At 37.8% G+C, this 21,362-nt stretch overlaps 1 protein-coding gene across 2 annotated transcripts in view; it reads left to right on the top strand.

Moving 5' to 3' along the window:
* The window catches only part of nrp1a (neuropilin 1a), a 142,608-nt gene that overhangs the window by 28,338 nt on the left and 92,908 nt on the right, over window positions 1-21,362 (top strand). For both annotated transcript variants that reach the window (XM_056450351.1, XM_056450352.1), the window contains exon 3: window positions 18,225-18,406. In XM_056450351.1, coding sequence (XP_056306326.1) covers window positions 18,225-18,406 — 182 coding nt within the window. The remainder of the gene's footprint in view (window positions 1-18,224; window positions 18,407-21,362) is intronic.

Genomic DNA, 21,362 nt, shown 5'->3' on the forward strand with positions numbered 1-21,362 from the left:
GCATTGATTTTTAATTCCTCTGATCGATTAAACAATGACCCAACATTGCGTTCATCTTAGCGCTCATATAGCCGCAGCTTTTACATATTTCATGAACCATTCAACACCATTTAAACTCTCATCCAGCTCATGACTTATTTTTCCAAAATTGCAGCAAGTTTGCAGCAGCTTCCTTCACCATGTCAGTGTTATGTTGAGGCTAAATCTCGGAGGTAAAATTAAGCCAATTTAGCTCAGCTCCTCATCATATCCTGTCAGTGGATGATGATACACAGATATCCATCCTGATGACAGAACTTCCTCGAGCTCCTTCAGCTGTGTTTATACTCAATCATTTGGGATTGGTACATTAGCAGAAGTGTGGCACTCTGATGTAGCCTAACCGAGCTCTACGCTGCGGCTCGCTTAGTGTACGCGTTTCACTTAATCAGTAAATGCATATTAGCCATCTTGCCCCCTGGGCAGAACTCTAATTAATTGCTCTTGCTCCTTCCTCAAAACGAGAACAGGATGTTGGAGTCTAAATGAGGGCATTTTGTGGGCTAATATGCTTTCTGTGTTTCTTCGAATTCCAAACTATAAAGCTTTCTGTTTTCCAGCAACATTGCTTTAATGGACAGTGGCGGATGATGGAGTGAAAGGAAACTGAATAGTTTGCTGACGTGCATCATTGTAGAGGGGAATTAATAATGTAGTGGTAGCACCACAGTGTCCTCTTTGTCTTGTTGCCTTCTCCTCGCTTTTCCTGACCGAAAATTAACATGTTTGGATTTAGTCAGAAGGGAGGACAACACTGGAAACAAAAATCAAACATTTTCTAGATCCGGGGTGCCCAAACTTGTCTTATCAAGGGCCAAAAACTAAACTTGAATAATAGTGGTGGGCCAGAGCTAAATACACCAAACCGTTAAGTTGTCAATGTAATTTACTAATTTATTATTATTATTAATTATATAATTCATTACATTATTACTTTAACACTATTATTACTATTATTTCCCTAATTTAGCCAGGAGATCACATTGAGACCGTACTGTCTCTTCTTTCAACGAGAGCTGGTCAAGACGGCAGACAGCACATAAAGTTTCACACAAAAATCATACTAATTTATTTAATATTAATTTATTATATTTAAAATACTTGAATTTTATTAAAATTATGCATTTTTGTACATTTTATAATTAAAATCTTACAATTTAAAACATGAACAATCCCATTTATAACACTAAAAATATGCTTTGCCTTGATTCGCTTGCTGATGTCTTCTGCAATGTCGCTATGCATTAAGTTTCTGTATTTCATTTTTTATATCTGATTCATTCATAACATTTAATTAAAACTTTTAATTTCAGTTTGTTTTTTGTAGCTCAGCAGTTAAAAAACATAGTTATGTTAAATTAGAAATGACAATCTCTGTTAAAGACATTCCCTCGGAAATTCCCCATCGTGCTCCCACTCTTCTCAGATAGTATGGAGGGCCAAATCAAAGGTTACCGTGGGCCAACTTGAGTCTGCGGGCCCTACTTTGGGCATCTCTATTCTAGATCATTCAAAATACTGGTTTGTTTTCAGAAAAAAAAAAACTGAAATGAAAGTTTTTCCTTTAAAGATCCCATTAAGTGCTTTCAAATGTGCATTTTTATTTGATGTTTGACATTATCTCAACCGGCGGGACATAGTGTAGCTCCTCCCCTTTAAAAAAAACAGCCAATAGCATTTTGTTTCACTGCTGTGCTAGTGAGAGAGGTTGAGGTCAGGTGCATTAAATGCGAAGCATCTTAAAGGGGGCGGAGCATGTCAGACACTACAGAGCATTTAATTGGTCAGAAGATGTAATGAAAAACTCAAGGTATGAGGTGACGTGAATAAACCCTTTGATCTATTTAGGTGGGAGTGACAAACTACAAGCTTTACATGTTTAAATTAGTTTTATGTCTTCTAAATTTTGGTGTGCACTAGATTATAGATATCATAAAAACAAACAATACTGATACTTACATCTTTATTTTAATTTCATGTGACCTTTAAGCCACTGAGGTCTTCTGTATCACAGACAATATGAGCTGTCTTTTTTTAAACTTCTCACATTACTTCCTTCAGGCTAGTGACCACCTCCTACCCAACATTAGCATTGATTGGGGAGGTTCCTCGGTCTCCTAAGGATGAGTCCCCTTGCATACTCCCCTCGTGACAAAAAAATGGTACAAAAACATTGTATTCTTGCTTCAGAAAGAGTGAAATTAAGGATTTTTACATGATTTTGTTGTAAATATTTTAGCCAAATATTTTTTTCCAAAAGTCTATTAATATTTAGTGTGTTTTTTGCTTTGTTTCTGTGACTTTTATTTCTATGAAGCATACTAACCATGCATAATCTTCATTATTTTTGGTAATGCAAGCATATACATCCATCTTTGTTGCATATCATTGTGGCAATAAGCACAAATGTCAGAGCATATCCAAAGGCCCCCAAATCCTCTTAGACCCCCAGAGGGTTAAACAAGGATAATAATCAGTCAGGAATAAATTCATCTTATTTCAAGCCAAAAACAAGATTATTTTGTTTACCCAATTTGGCAGATTATTTAGCTTGTGTAAAGCAAAAACTCGATTAATTTTGACGTGTTTTTCTGAAAACAAGACAATATTTTTTACTTGCCCAGAAAATGCTTCTTGAATTAAGAATTTTTAGATATTTTGATTAGAAACAAGATAAAAAGTTGAAGTGTTTTGGGGTTTTTTGCAGTCAAGTGATTGTCTCAGAGGTATGAACAAAGAAAGAAGATCTTTGCTAATGCTGTTTCACTTCTGATTGCAATTTTCAAAGCTTCAACTAAAAAGTGCTGTAATAGCGTTCATCTTTTGCTGCTGTTTTATTTCATCCTTTACTGCTACCTCTTCCACAGGGATATTTTCCTAATAAAGCCTGTAGTGAAACTGCTAGCGGTGCAGTATTGCAGTAATTCCCTCAAAATACTGGAATTCATTAATGTGATTGTTGGGAATCCGCGTCTCTCTCTCTCTCTGTACAGCCTAATTAGCAGTGCTAATGAAAGCGGACACACTAAATCCATCACTGTTAATCATAATTGCCGTTTATGAAAGCGTGTGGCGTGGTCTCCTGCACCGCACCCATTTCAAATTGATTAGCATCTAAAAATACGTCTGAAAGATTAAGCGTGATGCCCGAGACCTCTCCAAGATTGTGGCTACTAGGGCTGGGCTGCTGTAATTTACTTTTGCAGGATTGAAAAGTATTGAACCGCTGGACATGTCCACACCCTTTACCACCCTTTTATAAATGGTGCTATTCTGATCATTTAGGGTCAGGAAGAAAAACTACACTGTAAAACAAATGCTGTATTTAAGTTGGGAAAACATGTACAGATTAAGTTGACTTGTACAATTCTGCAAATGTAAGTGGATTGAACATAAAACAATAAGTTGCCCCTCCAAAAACCTCAAAAGTTGTGTGGTTTAGCCTCATTTTATATAAGTGGTTTGAACAAACAGGATTTTTCAAGTGTAAATAATCCTCGCTGCTGCTGTATCCCTTCTAGCAGCAACCAAAAGTGATGCCCTTTTCAATAGAGCGAGTTTCTCATTAAGAACATCATAGTGAAAAGTGCTATACAAATAAACTTAAACCTGTTTCAACCAGTCATTTCAATAGAGACAGGCCAAAATAAACAAAAGCACCACTAAGCCGTTACTCGGTTATCATAAAGCTCCAAACTGCCTTCATAGCAGTAGCCTGCAGTCATAGCCGTCCCTCTGCACGCTGCAGTAGTCACATGTAAACTAATAACTCCATCAGGGACAGTTTTCATTCTCTGTACTGTTGTAACGGACTCTGGTCTCAACCCCAACTCCTTTTTGTGTGTGTGTGTGTGTCGGTCTCACCAGCGTTTTGAGTGACAGCAGCGAGGTTATTATCCTTCCAAACGCAGCTTGCGGCTGCAGGAGCCTATTACCGTTGGCTTGGTTAACGCTTGTCACATGCTATGGAGAACGGTGGACAGTTTTGGTGAGCGAGCTGCTGCCTTGTCCCCTAAAGGCTTGTGCTGTTAAAACAGAAAAAATCCAGCTAGCTTCGTGCAAAACGTTAACCTTGCTCAGCATGGGTGTCTAAGTGACGGTGTGTTGGGATTTTTTTTGCACATGATTTTCCTGTGTCAGAGTCCCTCAATGGTTTACAGCCTCACAGCAAAACAAGGGCTGCTTCTCAATTCCAAGAACGCAGAGAACGGACTTCTTGTGGAGATTAGTCTTGCCAAGTTAGAAGCCTTGAAAGAACTCGGGAGACTGTGAGAACACAGAACACGTCCTGTGAGAAATTCACAGATAATCATGTAACCTTCAGGCATGTTTAATGGAACAATTAATAAAACAATACAGCTTTAATACAACGATCAGTTTCTGTATATATAACATGCAAAAAAGCCTTACAAATAGACTTTGCACAAAACTAATAAAACAGATTTTAATATGAAATTCAGTAAATAAACACCCTAATGCAGGCATGTCCAAGCTCGGTCCTGGAGGGCCGGTGTCCTGCAAAGTTTAGTTCCAACCCCAATCAGACACACCTGGGCTAGCTAATCAAGCACTTACTAGGCTTTTTAGAAACATCTGTGCAGGTGTGTTGAGGCAAGTTGGAGCTAAAATCTGCAGGACACCGGCCCTCCAGGACCGAGTTTGGACACCCCTGCCCTAATGTGTTTATGCTCTTATTATGATTTTTTTTTCATGTTAATGTTTACTTTCACCGTTTCATTTAGGGAAACTCTTGAGATAAATAAGAGATGTCTTGGAACTTTAAAATTAAAAATACTGCACTTCCCACCTCCTTTATTCAGCTGCAATGACTTGTGGGACTTCTAGCGTGAGTACTGAAGTCTGCATCGATGCATCTTCAATATTAAGAACGCATCAGGGTTCTGTCGTGGTTTCTGAACTGGTAACCATGACAGAACAAACAAACGTGCATGGTATTGGAACTGAACGGTTGATGATGACTACATGAACACGAGGATGCAAAATCACTTAAGAATGCATATTAAGAAACCGTCAATGCCTTTGTTAATTAGAGGTTCTGTCTTGTAATGGTGGCTTGAGAAAGGTAACACACACTATGTATAGTGTACTATATTGGATGCATCCACACTAGGCTATCCGAATTGTGCCTGGGTGTGTATCTTGGTTTGTTTGACAAGTGTGAGTGTTCCGAATCGGGCCCAGGCGTGGTTCAGTTGGCTGGCCATGAGCTGGTTGGAAGAGGTGTGCCAGAGCGTGGTTCAGTTGGGCTTTGGCATGCTAGGCTTGTAGTGTGAATGCAAAGCATGGCTAAGCCTGAAACTGAAGATGCGGCATCACATGTAAGGAAATATTTGATATGGATTTATTAATCATTCTTACTGGTCAATCAAAGTGAACTGTCGTAGTTTATTAAAGACACAAACCCCTCACTGCATGACAGCTGCACCTTCAGCAAACCTCCTAATACGTGCTGAGGACATTTATGCGTTAAGCGTCAAAAGTGCTGGATCTGTTGAGCTAAATATTTGACTGTTACTGCATCCCAAACGACTAAAATAATACAAAGCACTATAACTAAAGCATTGTCCGCCATGCTGAGCGAGAGCACTTCTCTTCCTGTTAAACTGAACAGTCACATCATCGATGATGGAAGCGTGCTCCGGCTCAGAATGTAAAATGCAATGTGAGTGCAGGTCATTGGGGGAGAGGGGAAGGGGGACAAGCATGCTTCGGCACAGTTCAAGGCAACTGTACATAGTGTGAGTACACCCTTGTATTACATAAATGTCTTCTTCTGAGACTAATTTCTAAACACATCTCCTCCTAAACTGTTCAAGCTACAACTAACTCCAAACAGGTCTGACTCTGGTTGCTATAAAAACGGATGTGACTTGCGGTTTTCCAAAAAATGACCTGGAAAAATCAGAAAAGTCCCATAGACTTAACATTGGACCAAACTTTCTGACCTTATTACTTTGCACCAGACCATCACACAGACTTCAGGCTGGGCTCATTTAACTCAGACTACCAATCTGCCAATCATGGATGACCTTTCAATTTAGTAGGTAATGTTTGGGTAATAAGGGGGTAACAACAATATATTCAGCACGCAATGAACCCTGGAAGTAAATAGAATTTACAGTGTACTGTGCACAGTTTATTACAGGTTATTATTACACAAGCATTACAGTTTGTACCCTTATACCTGCACATATGTTCTTTATACTTATACTATACTTACAGAGAAGTGCAGTTAGCGTGTTGTAATCTAAAGCGTTACCAATTTGTGTGTATGATTGATTGGTGAATGAGACTCATTATGTTTTACTCGTCAACAAAAAGCTTCTTGATTTAGGAATTTTTAGATATTTCGTCTAGAAACAAAAGAAAACTTCCAAAATAAGAGCTCTACTGCTATCAAATGCTCTTTCTTTAGGACAATGATGACTTGAACATCCCCTCCTCTGAAAGGAAGAGATGAGAAAAGAGTGATTGTTTGCAAAAGGGCACGTCGAACCCAATCTTTCCCAGTAGTGATGGATAAAGTGATCTGCTCTATTGTAGATCATGCCAGAGATTGGCGTCACCTTGGTCATATTTCATTTCCTATGCTTATGGGGTGTAGGTAACAGCGCTGTGAGTCTATGATAAATTGTTAGCTTGTTCTTGATTGTCTTAACCCCAGGCGTGCAAATAAGAGCTACTTTTCCCATCTGACTGTTCTGGATTGCGTGGCCATTACTATCCCTGCAGACACACTTGTCTGCTAACATTGCGAGGCAGTGAAGCGAAGGGCTCCGAGAATTAGATTCATCCTTTTTGGTTTAATTTCCCTCTTGGATTGGCAGGCTATTTTCACTACTATTATTGTGTGTGTGTGTGTGTGTGTGTGCCTTGTATTCCAAATGTCCCCAAAGGTATAGCAATACCAGTTAATTTTGACCTTTTGGGGACATTTTTTGGTCCCCGTTAGGAAAGTGGCTTATAAATCACAGAGAATTAAGTATTTTGCAAATATAAACGTGCAGATTGTTTCCCGTGAGGGTTGGTTTAGGAGTAGGGTTGAGTGGGGAAGAGAATATACCGTCTGAGCAGTAAAAAAAAAAATGGTCTATGGGAGGTCCCCATAAATATATCTGTGTATGTGTGTGTGTACTTGGTTTACGAGGAAATTTGTATAATGACATGGGTATGACCTAGTTGTAATATATTAAGGTGGTTTATGAGGACATGACTGGTTGAATGTCCTTATAATTCGAGATACATAACATTTGTATTTATTTAATTAGTATAGAGGTAGAGCCATATAACCAACTGTCTTTTACTGTATAAAATGTTACACCTGCGGAGAGTCCTTGTAAACCACCAAAAACAATGTGTCTTTGTGTGTGTGTACTTGTTTTGGTGGTTTATAAGGAAATCTGTATAATGACATGGGTATGACCTGGTTGTACTCCATCCATACTCCAATCATCCTGTAAGGTGGTTTACAAGGACATGACTGATGTGCTCATAATGCAAGATATTTAAAAATTGTATTTAATGGGGTCTTTTGACAGTCATATTTAGCCAGTTTTATATATGTTATGCCTATGAAGAGTCCTTGTAAACCAAAACCAGTGTGTGTGTGTGTGTGTGTGTGTACTTGTTTTGGTGGTTTACAAGAAGACTGTATAATAGCATGGGCATGACCTAGATGTACTCTATTAGGGTGGTTTATGAGGACATACCTGATGTCCTCGTAATTCAAAATGCTAAAAAATCATATTAAATTGTGTCTTTTGACCCAAAATCAAATCAAAATTGGGCTGGGTATAGGGGGTAAGGCTATATAATAAGCGTTTATTACTGTATAACATGTTACACCTATGGAGAGTCCTTGTAAACCACTAAAACCAATGTGTGTCTACTTGATTTAGTGGTTTACAAGGAAATTTGTATAATGACATGGGTATGACTTGGTATACGAGGACTTGCCCAGTGTCCTCATGATTCAAGATGCTTAAAGATATATTCAATGGGGGCTTTTGACATTCAGATTTTGAGGGTTGGGTTTAGTATAAAATACATTAGGACTATAAAGAGTCCTTGCATGCCAATAATACCATCGTGTTTGTATGTGCATGTGTGTGTATTTGTTAGACGGGGCCTCACAGTTCCTAACATCAGTCCAGTTGTGTATCCCGAAAGATTCTGAACAGTCAGTGAGGTCGAAGGCAGAGCAGACAGACAGAAAGGGAGGGAGGACATTAAAAGCAATCTGTCTGCTGTCTCTTCTGGGGTCATAAAACGAAGCAGGCGGAGACCGGGTGGAGCGAGAGCATGCTTATAGACCCGCGGCAGGTGGAGAGGTGTCTGCTCTGAGAAATTGGGACTCTGTACTTGATGAAAATGCTTTACACCTTTCTTCTTGGCTTCAGGGGCCAAACTCCATTTTAAAATTGGTCCCTGTTGCTTTACTTGCTCTGTTAACAGCAAACTCCATCTCGCAGATCCAGACCCCCGCAACTTCTCAAAGAAATAGATGAACAAATACTGTTCTACACAAAGCACTCTGGGAAAAAAAAAAGTCTTTTGCTGGATCTGAAATCACCCTCATTCACTATCCCCTACATTAGTCCCCTAATATAGTTATCTTAAAGGAGTGAATGTAAACAAGTGAGGGAATTGGAGCACTACTGAGTGCACTGAAGGGATTTGATTTTGTTTGATTTGTTGGTTGATAAATCCCTCAGATGGGTTGGATTTTACACGTCTTGTTAAGACTCTGTGATATTTACTTAGCAAGATGTCTATTAGTAATGAAACAAAGTATTTTGATTTCTGTGTTGCTAATTTAATAATTAAATAATAATTTGAGTGTAGAAATAGTGCAGAAATGTACACTAGCTATGTTTCCATCCGCGTATTTTATGCAAATTTTGATCAGTCGCATTAAAAATTGTTAAATGTAAACAACAAGATGTGCATACGCATAAAATACACATAAAAACGTATGCGCACAACTGAGTAGAATACACTTTTTAGTCATTTAACGCTTTCTATTAGTAACGAAACAACATATTTTGATTTCTGTCTTGTATACAACATATACACTTTAATGAAATGATAATTAGAAACGTACACTAATAGGATTCCATTGTATACGCCATCTAGTGGTTAGACACAGAAATTCATTCGGCGTGTGAAATCTTAGTGCATTATGGGTATTTTCTTGCTGTTGAGTGTACATGGGTTACACACTTGTTATTGCAGTGCATTGTGGGATTGATTGAGTTCACTTCAGATCATCCACTACGCATTAGGACACCATTAGAAATGGTTGCTCCCTCAAACAGTGCGCTATTTAAGCATATAGGGGAGTGATTTCAGATACGGATTTTTTCTGAATGTAAAATACCCTTTGCAGTCAATCCCATAATGCCCTGCAGATGATTAAACAGGGCCAAGTTGGCGCTCAGCATCCACTCAGTTTACAGAATGAAAGCCTATGCCGAGTAGTCTTTAAAAACAGGAATGAGAATGTGGCTAGCATACTTAAAGCCATTTTTTTTTTTGTAAGCAGCCTTGAGGCGACTACTGCAGCTCCATCTGCATCTTCTTCTAATACCTCCCACTCCAGCTTTACAAGGTCCATCTGTGTTAGGGAACAAGTGCCGCGCCTGAACAAAAACACAAAAAAACAAGATTTCTGAAAGTGAAAAGACTTTACATGCATGTAAAGAAGAAGCCTGGCGCTTTTCAAAGGGACAGTGAAGAGGATGTCGTGTAGTACGGTATAATATTCCCTCCGATGTGACTACGGTTGTGTGATTTTCAGACTGACTGCTGAAATCTGATAACACACCTTTGATTCTCACGGCACCACTGAGGAGGAAACCACTTCTTAACCCCCCCAAATCTTTGGCTGGATAACGCCTGCATCAATTTTTCAAAAGTCTGGTCACGCTTGGGTTTACCTGGGTGGGATTTAAAGTAGAGAGAGAGAATATCTGTGTGTGCGTTTGTGAATATGTGTGTGTCATTCAGCTAAACATAAGAGCGGGGTGAAATTACCAGAACAGACGCATCTGAACAAGACTGATGCTCTCCATCTTGAGCTGGGACGCTACTGTCAAAGATCTTCACACATTACTGCACCTTTCCCAGATGTATTCGCACCAATCCTCCATTCAACATGCAAATGCACGGCTTTTGAAGAGTGAGTTTGGTTGGGACTTGGATGTTCTTGCTTAGTCAAGTAATGCTGATGCTACACAGTGCAACCTTTTGAGTAATGTTGCTGGCTAACTTTGGGAAATGATGCTATAAATGAAAAACCAGGTGAGACACAGGACAAGTAATTAGGGCAAAGGTTTACAGATACAATATTGTTGTCCATTTTTAATAGGAAAGAAGGCAAAATTGCCTAGCAATATTGCTCAAAAAGTTGCCTTGTGTATCATCAGCATAAGAGATTTTGATATTGAGGTAGCACTACAGTATAGGGACCAATTCTCTTTATTACTTAGTGGCTTATTACCTGCCTGTTATTAATATATTGTCTGTTTATTAGTACTGATTCAATCCTAATTTGATTAAAAATAATTCCTGACATTTATATAGTGTTTTCTGGACATTCAAAGTGCTTTACACATTGGGAGGATCTCTTTATCCATCACGTGATGGCAGCCATATTGGGCCAGACCGCCCCCCACACACCAGCTGATTGGTGGAGAGGAGACAGAGTGATGAAACCAATTATTATATGGGAATGGTTAGGAGGCCATTAAGGGCAAATTTGGCCAAGCTGCAGAGGTTAAACCCCTACTTTTTTTCGAAGGACATCCAGAGATTTTTAATGACCACAGAGAGTCAGGAGCTTGGTTTAACATCTCATCCGAAAGACGGCACTCACTGTGCAGTATAAAGTCCCCATCAATATACTGGGGCATTAGGACCCACACTGACCGCAGGTTGAGCGCCCCCTGCTAGTCTCACTAACACCACATCCGGCAGCAACCTAGCTTTCCCATGTGGTCTCCCATCCAGGTACTGACCAGGCTCAACCCTGCTTAGCTTCAGTGGGTGACCATGAGAGAGTCCCTAATCCTACTTAATACCTAAACCCAACTACTGCCTTATTGACTATTAATAACAAGGAGTTTATTGAGGCCAAAATCACAGTTAATGTTTCGTTAAATCAAGAATTGCACCTTAAAATAAAGTATGGCCAATGTTGTATATACTGTATTGGGTGGCTGTAACAACATTCCTACGAGATGTGATAATCTACCTCTAAAATCAGAGAGCAAGTGCTTGCTTGATAAAGTTGTTACAGCTCTACATCACAAAATAAAGGCCTTAAGACTTTTAACACTCTTTACGAAGACCACAACTCCCATGATTCCACACTCAGTCATTGCTTCATCAAACTAAGTTGTTGTTTGTTGTGAATACACGCCCTCTAGTGGACTAAATCACATACTGTGCCTTTAAAGTCTACAAATTGATATCATATTTCCACATAGTGCATATTTTTGTAGTCTGCAATGTAAACAGTGGCTCAAAGACTAAATGAAATGAAATTAAACTTGACAAATAAGACTCTACATTCTCACGGTGGTCTTAAAGGTACAAATTAAATTAAATACGGTAAGAAATTCTGGTACCATTCATTTCTACATCTGGAACAACCTTATTTGATTACTGGGTTAGATAGATATAAACACCCCACATGGAATAAATACTACAGTAAAGTACTTGAATTATTGTGTTGTGGTCTATATATAGTTACCATGGTAACATAACAACTACAGTAATATAAACAAATGACCCAATACTGTAGTTTTCTACAACTATAGCGTATATTATACCACAATACACCACAGTTTACTGTAGTAGACACCACATTATAGTTCATCAGTTCGCTATATTTAATACAACAGTATGCTGAAGCATTAACAAAGAGTATGAAACACTGTAATACACACAGTATATTACACTATACAATAGTATAGTTCAAAAACACTATAAATTACTATAGTATTTTTTTCACATGGGTACCAAATTGTATTTTCACTCTAATGGTAGTGACCATGTAGATTCATTTGGACTTTGGTTATATGTGAACTGATCTAACATAATGATCTTGATGATCAATCTAAACTTTTCCCTCAGATCTCTGTATCATTTGACCTGTGTTAGGTTACTCAGGCTTAGCAGAATCCTAGGCAAGCCAGGATGATGACAGAAAACAAAAGAAGTCTTTGGGAGAGTTAATGACTGTGTTTTATGGCCACTGTGCTGTGAAGGCAGTGAGTAAAAAGCCGTAAGTGCATTGGCTGGATTCCTGTGTAAATGTAGCATGATGAGACTGAAGGTACAGACTGATAAAGCAGAAGAGGAGAACAGAGCTTGTTTGTGTGGGTGCATGAGTTCTGTTTCCACAGCTGGCCTTAAGAGGAAGAGGGCAGGGAATAAAAAACAGAACAGCAGGCAAAAAAATGGCAGCGAGCACAAAACGGTAGACCCAGGCCAAACAGAGTGAGGTCATCACGCCGCAAACGTCATGTTGCTTGAAAAGGCCAGTGGGGCTGTTTGTGTTTGCACGTGTGTTTGTTTTTGTTATGCTCATGTTTTTCTGAGTCACTAAAAAAGAATAGATGCATCAATATTTATTTAGAAATGGAGTATTTGTTTTTAATATCTGTTTATTATTTTTAAAGCATTATATGTTAACGTTATTCAAGTATAGATTTTTAAACAAAAATGTAGACAGTGGCATGTGTTGTAGTACTAGTAAAGTTAAAAAAATGTGTGTTTACACAATAAAATCTAATATAAAATCAAAAATAAATACAATATAATTATTTTTATTTGCTTTATTCCCCCTAAGGGTGGTCCAATTGATTCAAACTAGCCTTAACCATTATACACTGATATATTTACACTGATAATAAGAGTCATAAGGGTCTCCAGTTAAGTGACCTCAATTTAATTGAAAAGAAATCTGACCATGCACAGATCTAAATATAATGACACGAATGTAAACAATTTCAGTTCAATTTAAATAGCTCTTTTTAACAAGGTAGATGGGTTTGTCCATGTTTGACCCAACTATTTGGCTAGAGACCACCCAGTATTTTTTCATAAGTTTAAGTTCAATCGTGCAGCATAATTTTGCTCCCCTTTATCTTACATTTGTGTGCCATTTTTTGATCATTTCAGTGCTCAGGTACCCATTAATTCCCAACTGTTGGATCTATTTCATTCATTATAATCAATTATTTGGCATTTTTGGGCGTTCTGTACACTCTAAAAATCCTGTGTTGTTTAAAACCCAGTGTTGGATAAAAAGATGGACAAGCCCAACATTGGGTTATTTTTTTCCTCAGTTAAATTTAAACCACACTTTTTAACACAATATATGCATTTGTCCATATTTGACCCAACATTGGGTTACAAAAACACAGCATTTTTTAATAATGAAGTTCACATTTATTATTAAGTTTAATTCTAACTGTGCAGCATCATCTTGTGCCGTTTAATTTTAAATTTGTGAGGCATTTTTGTTAATTTCAGTTCTCATTTCTCATTTATTTCAGACTCTGATTGCATTTATCTAATTTTTAATAATCAATTATTTGGATTTTTTTACTTTACATTTCAAACCCAGTTACAAAATGAATTCCTTTCAATTCAATTTAAATGAGACTTTTTTTTTATATAATTATTTTTTGTTGAGAGAGAACAGGTTACAGACAGGAAAATATTGGGAGCAGAGAGAAGGGAATGGTCGGCAAGGCCGGTTCCCTCAAGCCGGGAATCGAACTCTGGTCGCCGTGAGCACCATGGTGCTAAATGTCAGTGCATTTAACCCCTAGGCTATTGGTGCTGACTAAATGTCTATTTTTAACCCCAACAATTGGGTTTCCCATATTTTTTAAGAGTGTAAATGCCAGCGCAGAGTGTGGTGTTTTACTCCGGCATGGCCTGTCTTTACCTGTCCGCTTAAATGTGTGTGGAGTGTATGTGTAGCATTAGAGCGGTGGCGTCTCTCTTCTGTGCTGTGACTGATGGAGTTTCCAGCTCTCCTCCATCAGACCAGCCAAGCGCAGAGACACGGGTGAAGTCATCTCTACATTACCGGCCCCTCAGGGGACACAATTTCAGAGCGGCACGCTTCTCATATTCGTCCCAACCATTCACACACACACGCACACACTCATGCCGTCCCCAACGGTGTGAAACAAACCCACCTTTATAACACTGAACGCACAGTATGAGACGTGGCCCAATTTTAACGCTTCCCGTAACCCTCTGGACACACTGACACACAGACATACATTCTGCCGTCTGCCTTCATTACAGTTTCACACATTTCCTAGCCCTCCTGAATTATTATTTTCCCCGGATTTCTGTTTATCAGAGAGAAGATTCATTCATTCATTTATTTATTTTATCTCTACCGTGATGACAGCACTTAATATTAGACTAGATATTCTTCCAGACACTAGTATTCAGCTTAAAGTGACATTTAAAAGCTTAACTAGGGTAATTAGGGTAAAGTTAGGGTAATTAGGCAAGTCATTGTATAACAGTGGTTTGTTCTGGAGACAATCCAAAACAAAAAAGTCTTCATCCACGTCATCTTCACAATAAAACAACAGCATGTCCAATAGATGAATAAACATCACCATATTTTAAAAGATCATGCACCCATTGGCTAAATTCTCCATCAGTCATACTGGAAAGTAAGTTACTGGCTAAATTCTCTGACAGCATATGCAGAACATTAAAACACACGACTGCTTTGTTTAGATTTTAATAACTATAACTGACTTTTTATTCAGTTTGTGGTCTCATTTTGTTTGTGACACTGTACGCTATGACATTGTCAGACTTTTTTACTAGAAAGACACTATTTTTGCCCGTGAGTAACAGTAAACAATGTAAACAACAGGTCTAGGGAAGAAATGATGACATAAACAAATGAATAACCATTCATAATTCAACACTCGTGTGATGGTGGACTAATGTGTTTGATGGGATGTTATTCTGAGGATTCTTACCTTTCGAAATGAACCCTTATCACTTACAATGATAAGTATGTACTCCATATTGGGCTGGGAGATATGGCAAAAACGCAATCTCGATAATTCTTTTCCATAGTGATTGATAACTCTATATATATGCTTAGAAATAAGTTGGTAATGCTTCTAGATTTAAAAGAGTACCCCAACAATGACTGAAGCCACAAAATTTAGAGGGTCCATTGAATAGGATAATATTTCCGGGCAATACTTTTCGGTGGCCGAAAATTCAACACATCTCCAATATCAACACACTTTCAGATTCCCATTGTTTTTAGATTCCCATTGTTGTACATTTCTGCTGTGTGATCGGCTCTTAGATCAAAGTCCACAGCTCATCATTGTTATCGACATAAATTTTATGGCGATTCGATATAATATCGTTTATCGACCCAGCCCTTACTCCATATCTGATGAGTGTTTTCTGTATGACTTACACAAATTTAGCAAATACATTCTCTCATTGAAAAACAATTAGCTACAATGGCTGCTTGAGGGTTGTAGCTTTAGACTGATGTATAGTTTGTCAAGATTACTCGTGCCGTTTTTGATGTAATCTATTCTTAAACACTGACATGTACAAAAACAGCGCCCCAGTGCATCCACATCCTGACGCTGGTTAATTAGGGTAAAGTTAGGGTAATTAGGCAAGTCATTGTCTGGAGACAATCCAAAACTAATATTGTATAAGGGGACTAATAATATTGACCTTAAAATGGCTTTAAAACAATTAAGAACTGCTTTTATTCTAGCCGAAATAAAACAAAGAAGACTTTCTCCAGAAGAACAAATATTAGGGGAAATACTGTGAAAATTTCCTGAATCTGTTCAACATCATCTGGTAAATAGTTGACTGTATCAACTGTATGTGTAGCAGGTGGAACAGTCCATTTCCCAGAGCGGGGGGGTTTTCATATCATGCACATAAATCTGTTGATCAGTGTTGTAGCGCTCCTCTCCGTTTAATGAATTGATATTATGCATTAGCCAGATTTTGGTTTTGCATCCCTGATGAGTTTCAAGAAACCAAACCGCGATTCTTTGAAAAGAAATAAACCGTTCAGCTCCCCATGATGCTTTGCTCCCCTTTCCTCCCGCCGTTCCGGGTGTCAGGGGTGATTAAATGCCATGGAAACAAGACCCTGCTGTCAATCATCCCGCGCTGGATTGAAATGCAGCATTATTTGATCAGTATGCAGAGTGTTTCGCACAAACAGACTCAAGACAGACGGGAGTTCACTTCAGCTTTAGGTTTTCAGCTGAGGCAGGACCACCCACCCACTCTCGTCTTGTGTTACAGACACAATATTAGCATGTGTGTGTGTGTGCATGTGGGTTTTTGTGTGTGCACGTGCTGCAAACTGTCGCGACTCTATTATGTGGCAGCACAAGCCAATAGCTTTAGGGTTGAAATTCTACTTTGAGGACAACTGGAGCGTGTGTGTGTGTGTGTTTGTGTGTGTGTGTGTATAAGCAACACCTACTGTACATCTTCTCATAATATAAAGGTTGTCTAAACAAGCATATTCTGTCAAATGTATTTGAGTATTAATATCTTCCAGCATTCATATGCTGCAATTTATCTGCTCGGTTTTTAGCAAACACACACACACACACGTTAGTTTGTTTCAGTAACAATTAAGTATAGTCAGGTGGACTCACTCGTCCACACACAACCTAGTGATTGTTTTTAGAATGGTGGCTCAGTGGTTAGCACTGTTGCCCTACAGCAAGAAGGTTGCTGGTTCGAGTCCTGGCTGGGTCACTTGGCATTTCTGTGTGGAGCTTGCATGTTCTCCCCATGTTGTCATGGGTTTCCTCCGGGTGCTCTGGTTTCCCCCACAGTCCAAACACATGCGCTATAGGGGAATTGATCAACTAAATTGGCTGTAGTGTGTGTGTGTGTGTGTGTGTGTATGGGAGTTTGCCAGTACTAGGTTGCAGCTGGAAGTGCATCCACTGTGTAAAACATATACTGGAATAGCTGGCGATTCATTCCGCTGTGACGACCTCTGATAAATAAGCGACTAAGCCGAAGAAAAATAAATAAAAAATATATATTCCTGAAAATGTCCATAACACTCTAGGTTCACTCTTTCAACTACTGTCAAGCATTTCTCACCATAATACATGTTTTATCAAGACTACGGCTGCATCCGAAACTGCCTACCACTCAGTAAGAACTGCGTTTGAATTTAAATGTACCGTTATAAAAGTACTTTCTATACAGTATGAATGGAATTCAGACGTACTACATCTGCCATTTTGTCACGATCACGTGACCTACCCGCATCAGTTGCATCGCTTCACTCTCATTCATGAATTCTTTCGTGGGGCATCATGGTGTAGACATGATTATAACACTGAGAGCACGAGGATGGATGTTTTTAAAAATACATTGGCAGGAGGCACTTTATATTGAACTGAAGATCATATCTAATGTTTTAAATCTACATTTTTTAATGCATTTTTTATCATCTCTTATGGGCCCTTTTTACAAGACGGTTATGATGTGATTAATGATCATCAGCATCTAAAATGCTTTAAAGTTTAAAGGTTGTCCAAACATGCGTATTCTGTCAAATGTTTTTGGGTATTAAAATCTTCTAGCATTCATATGCAGCAATTTTTCCGCCTGTTTTTAGCAAACACACACACGTTAGTTTGTTTCAGTGACATTTATGAAGAATTTGAGCTCTTAAGACAGCATAAGGATAGTCAGGTGCAGAGGTGGAAAGTAACGCATTACGTTTACTCACGTTACTGTAATTGAGTAGGGTTTTTTTGTGAATTTGTACAATTTGTAGCGCTTAAAATCTGTAATTTTACTTTTACTTAAGTGTGTTTTGCCTCAAGTATTGTACTTCGCTACATTTTAAATCATATCCGTTACTGTGGAAAAAATAATTAATTAATTAATTAATTAAGTGAAAAAGTAATGCAACGGGGGAGTAGTAGTACTTTTACTTGAGTAGAATATTTTACTCTTTTCACCTCTGGTCAGGTGCACGCACATGCACACTCACACACACAGTTCCCCAAACAACCTAGTCACTGCTGTGATGGTAAATGTTCAGATGAATGACGATGTGTGTGTTTCTCTCTCTGCAGATATGACTATGTGGAAGTGAGAGACGGTGTGGATGAAAGTGGGCAGCTGGTGGGCAAATATTGTGGAAAGATCGCTCCGTCTCCGGTGGTCTCTTCGGGAAACCAGCTCTTCATCAAGTTTGTGTCCGACTACGAGACTCATGGCGCCGGATTCTCCATCCGCTACGAGATCTTCAAAACGGGTACGGAGAAAACATTCACAAACATCCACTTTATGAGACGAAAGAGGCCTATTTAAGTCCATCATGAACCGAAAGCTGCGACTGTATTTATTTATTTTTAATTTTGTGACGCAGTTCCTAAAGAAACAGAATTTTAAATAAGAAAACAGTGGCCGTGGCATGTGGAAATGAAGAGTGGGTTGGGGGGTGGGAGTTCCAGTGGGCCCCTAATAGTATCCCCCAAAACGGCGTGGGCCCTTAGAATTGTCCTGCGCCCCTGGTTGCAGAGAGTAGGGTTTACAGCTAGTGGTTAAACTAGGTATTGCAGTCCAAATTCAAAACATTGTATGTTTTTTTTCCACCTGGAACCCTTTGATAATGACTTGACATGCACACATGTTGCCAGATTGACGACATCAACATATAGCAAGCATGCCTGTTTATCGAGACCTACCTAGTGGTTGAACCCAGTATTGCAGTCTGAATTCAAAGCATTGTACGGGCAAGGTTTTTGCCAGCAAGGTTTTTGTTCACCCAGCCCTTCTGACGACAATAACACTAAACATATGCAGGTTGCCAGATTGATGACACAAACAGGAGCAAATGTGCTTGATGATCAAGTGTTACACTGTAAGCTGCTTTTATGTTTTTAATATCTATATTATTTGCCAATTAAAAGCCACCTAATGTGCATTTTTATAACTCGGTCGCATGTTTGGCCACATTCATTAAGAGCCTTCATGACTGAAACAAAATACACTTTGTTTTACATCATGGCAACCCGGGCTGCTGAAATATTATTGGCTAAAGTAGTAGTGGGCGGAGCTACAGAGATCAAATCAAAGACAGACAATGAAACGCACATCCTCAAAGCAGAATAACTGACTGTAGCATTGTTTCTCAGATGAACAAGGATGTTAGCATGTTTCTGAAATATCTGCACACACATGATAGTGTTTGAATGCTTTAGAAGAGTCAAAAACATATAAGGAGAGACATGAGCGAGGGAAAGCCCTTTCTGTTTCTCTCTCGGTCAGAGGACAGATCAGCTGATAACACTTGTAGACCTTCAGGGTCTCTCGTTCGGCCCCCAGAGACTCACGCTGGTCTTATCTGGAGATGTCACGGCAATAAGCAGACATTTCCTGTTGTTCAGAAGTGTTTCCTGTGTTTGAGGTGAACACTCGGAGAGAAAGCATGTGAAAGTGTGTGTGTGTGTGCGTGACCCTGGACAGGTGCAGTCCATCATGGGTAAATATTGACCCTGAGTGACCCAGAGTCTGACCTCAGGATGAGACGGATGTCCCATTTTAATCTTTATTGTCCGTTTGTGAGCAGTTATTCCCATAAAAAAGAACAATTGCAAGTGAGATCGCTGCGGTATTATCCCAATTGTTACTCGGGAGTGAAATTATTTAGAGAGCAAAAGGAACCAATTGAACAGTTCCAAAATCAGCTTTATTTTCCGCTGTCTTTCTGATCACCAAGGCTGTATTTATTTGACCAAAACATGCATAATACATAATATTACAATTAAAAATAGCCGTTCTCCATTTAGATGCATTTAATAATTTAATTTATTCATGTTTTTCAATGCTGAATTTATGCCAGTTTACTCCATTATAGTGTTATGTTCAATCAGAAATACTCTTAATATGCTGATTTGATGCTCTCTTCTGATTATAATATACGTTGAAACAAGTTTTATTTACCTTTCACAAGTCTGTGATGTATAGAAAGTCATAAAAATGTCATTTTTGGTCAATTTAATAGATACTTCTGAAATAAATGTCCTTAAAAATAAGCAGTATTTCTCATTAATGTTTGAACAGTACTATATGTGATCAATTATTGAACTTATTAGCCTTTACAGAAAATCCCCATTGCCTTCACACAATGCAATCACATGTTAAAGTCAATTAAAAAAAACACACCCCTTTCCTATATTTCAATAAGGATATTAACATATTTTTTTACAGTTATGGAAATTATTTTATTATATGTATTTGGTCTTTAACATATCTTCTCTTTTGTGAGCAGTTATTCCCATATAAAGAACAATTGCAAGTGAGATCGCTGTAATATCCCAATTGTAACTCTTAAGACAGCAATGATATTATTCGGAGAGTGAAATTAATTTATTGAATAGCTTTCAATGTTATTTTTCTGATCACCAAGGCTGTATTTATTTGACCAAAAATTCAGTAAAAACTGTAAATATTATTGCAATTTAAAATAGCAGTTCTCTATTTGAATGCATTTAATAATTTAATTTATTCATGTGTTTCAATGCTGAATTTATGCCAATTTATTATTGTCACATGATCTTTCAGAAAGCATCTTAAAATGCAGCTCATTTCTGATTTTAATCAATGCTGAAAAGAGTTTTTATCACTTTAATGTACTTAAAAATATGCAGTACTTTGTGAAAAGTTTGAACAGTAATATATATATATATATATGAGAAATTATTCAATTTATTAACCCTCACGGAAAATCCTTTGGGATTTTGTAACATTTTCATGTGAAATGAAAGTGATCATGTTTACACAAACGTCCACATTTGTTCACTTGTCAGATAAATTAATTAATAATAATAATAATAATAATAATAATAATGCATTACAAAATACAAATACAACTTCAAAATAATAATAATAATAATAATAATAATGCATTACAAAATACAAATACAACTTCAAAATAATAATAATAATAATAATAATAATAATAATAATAATAATAATAATAATAATAATAATAATGCATTACAAAATACAAATACAACTTCAAAATAATAATAATAATAATAATAATAATAATAAAAATAATAATAAATATAATAATAAAAATAATAATAGTAATAAACACATTGGCTTCAAAATCCACCCATTTCCTATATTTTACATATGATTATAACTGTGATTGTACATGTGAATTAAATGCTTTTTTAACAGTACAGGAAATTATATTATTA

The sequence above is a fragment of the Danio aesculapii genome, chromosome 24, assembly GCF_903798145.1.
Source record: "Danio aesculapii chromosome 24, fDanAes4.1, whole genome shotgun sequence".
NCBI classification, from domain to species: domain Eukaryota; kingdom Metazoa; phylum Chordata; class Actinopteri; order Cypriniformes; family Danionidae; genus Danio; species Danio aesculapii.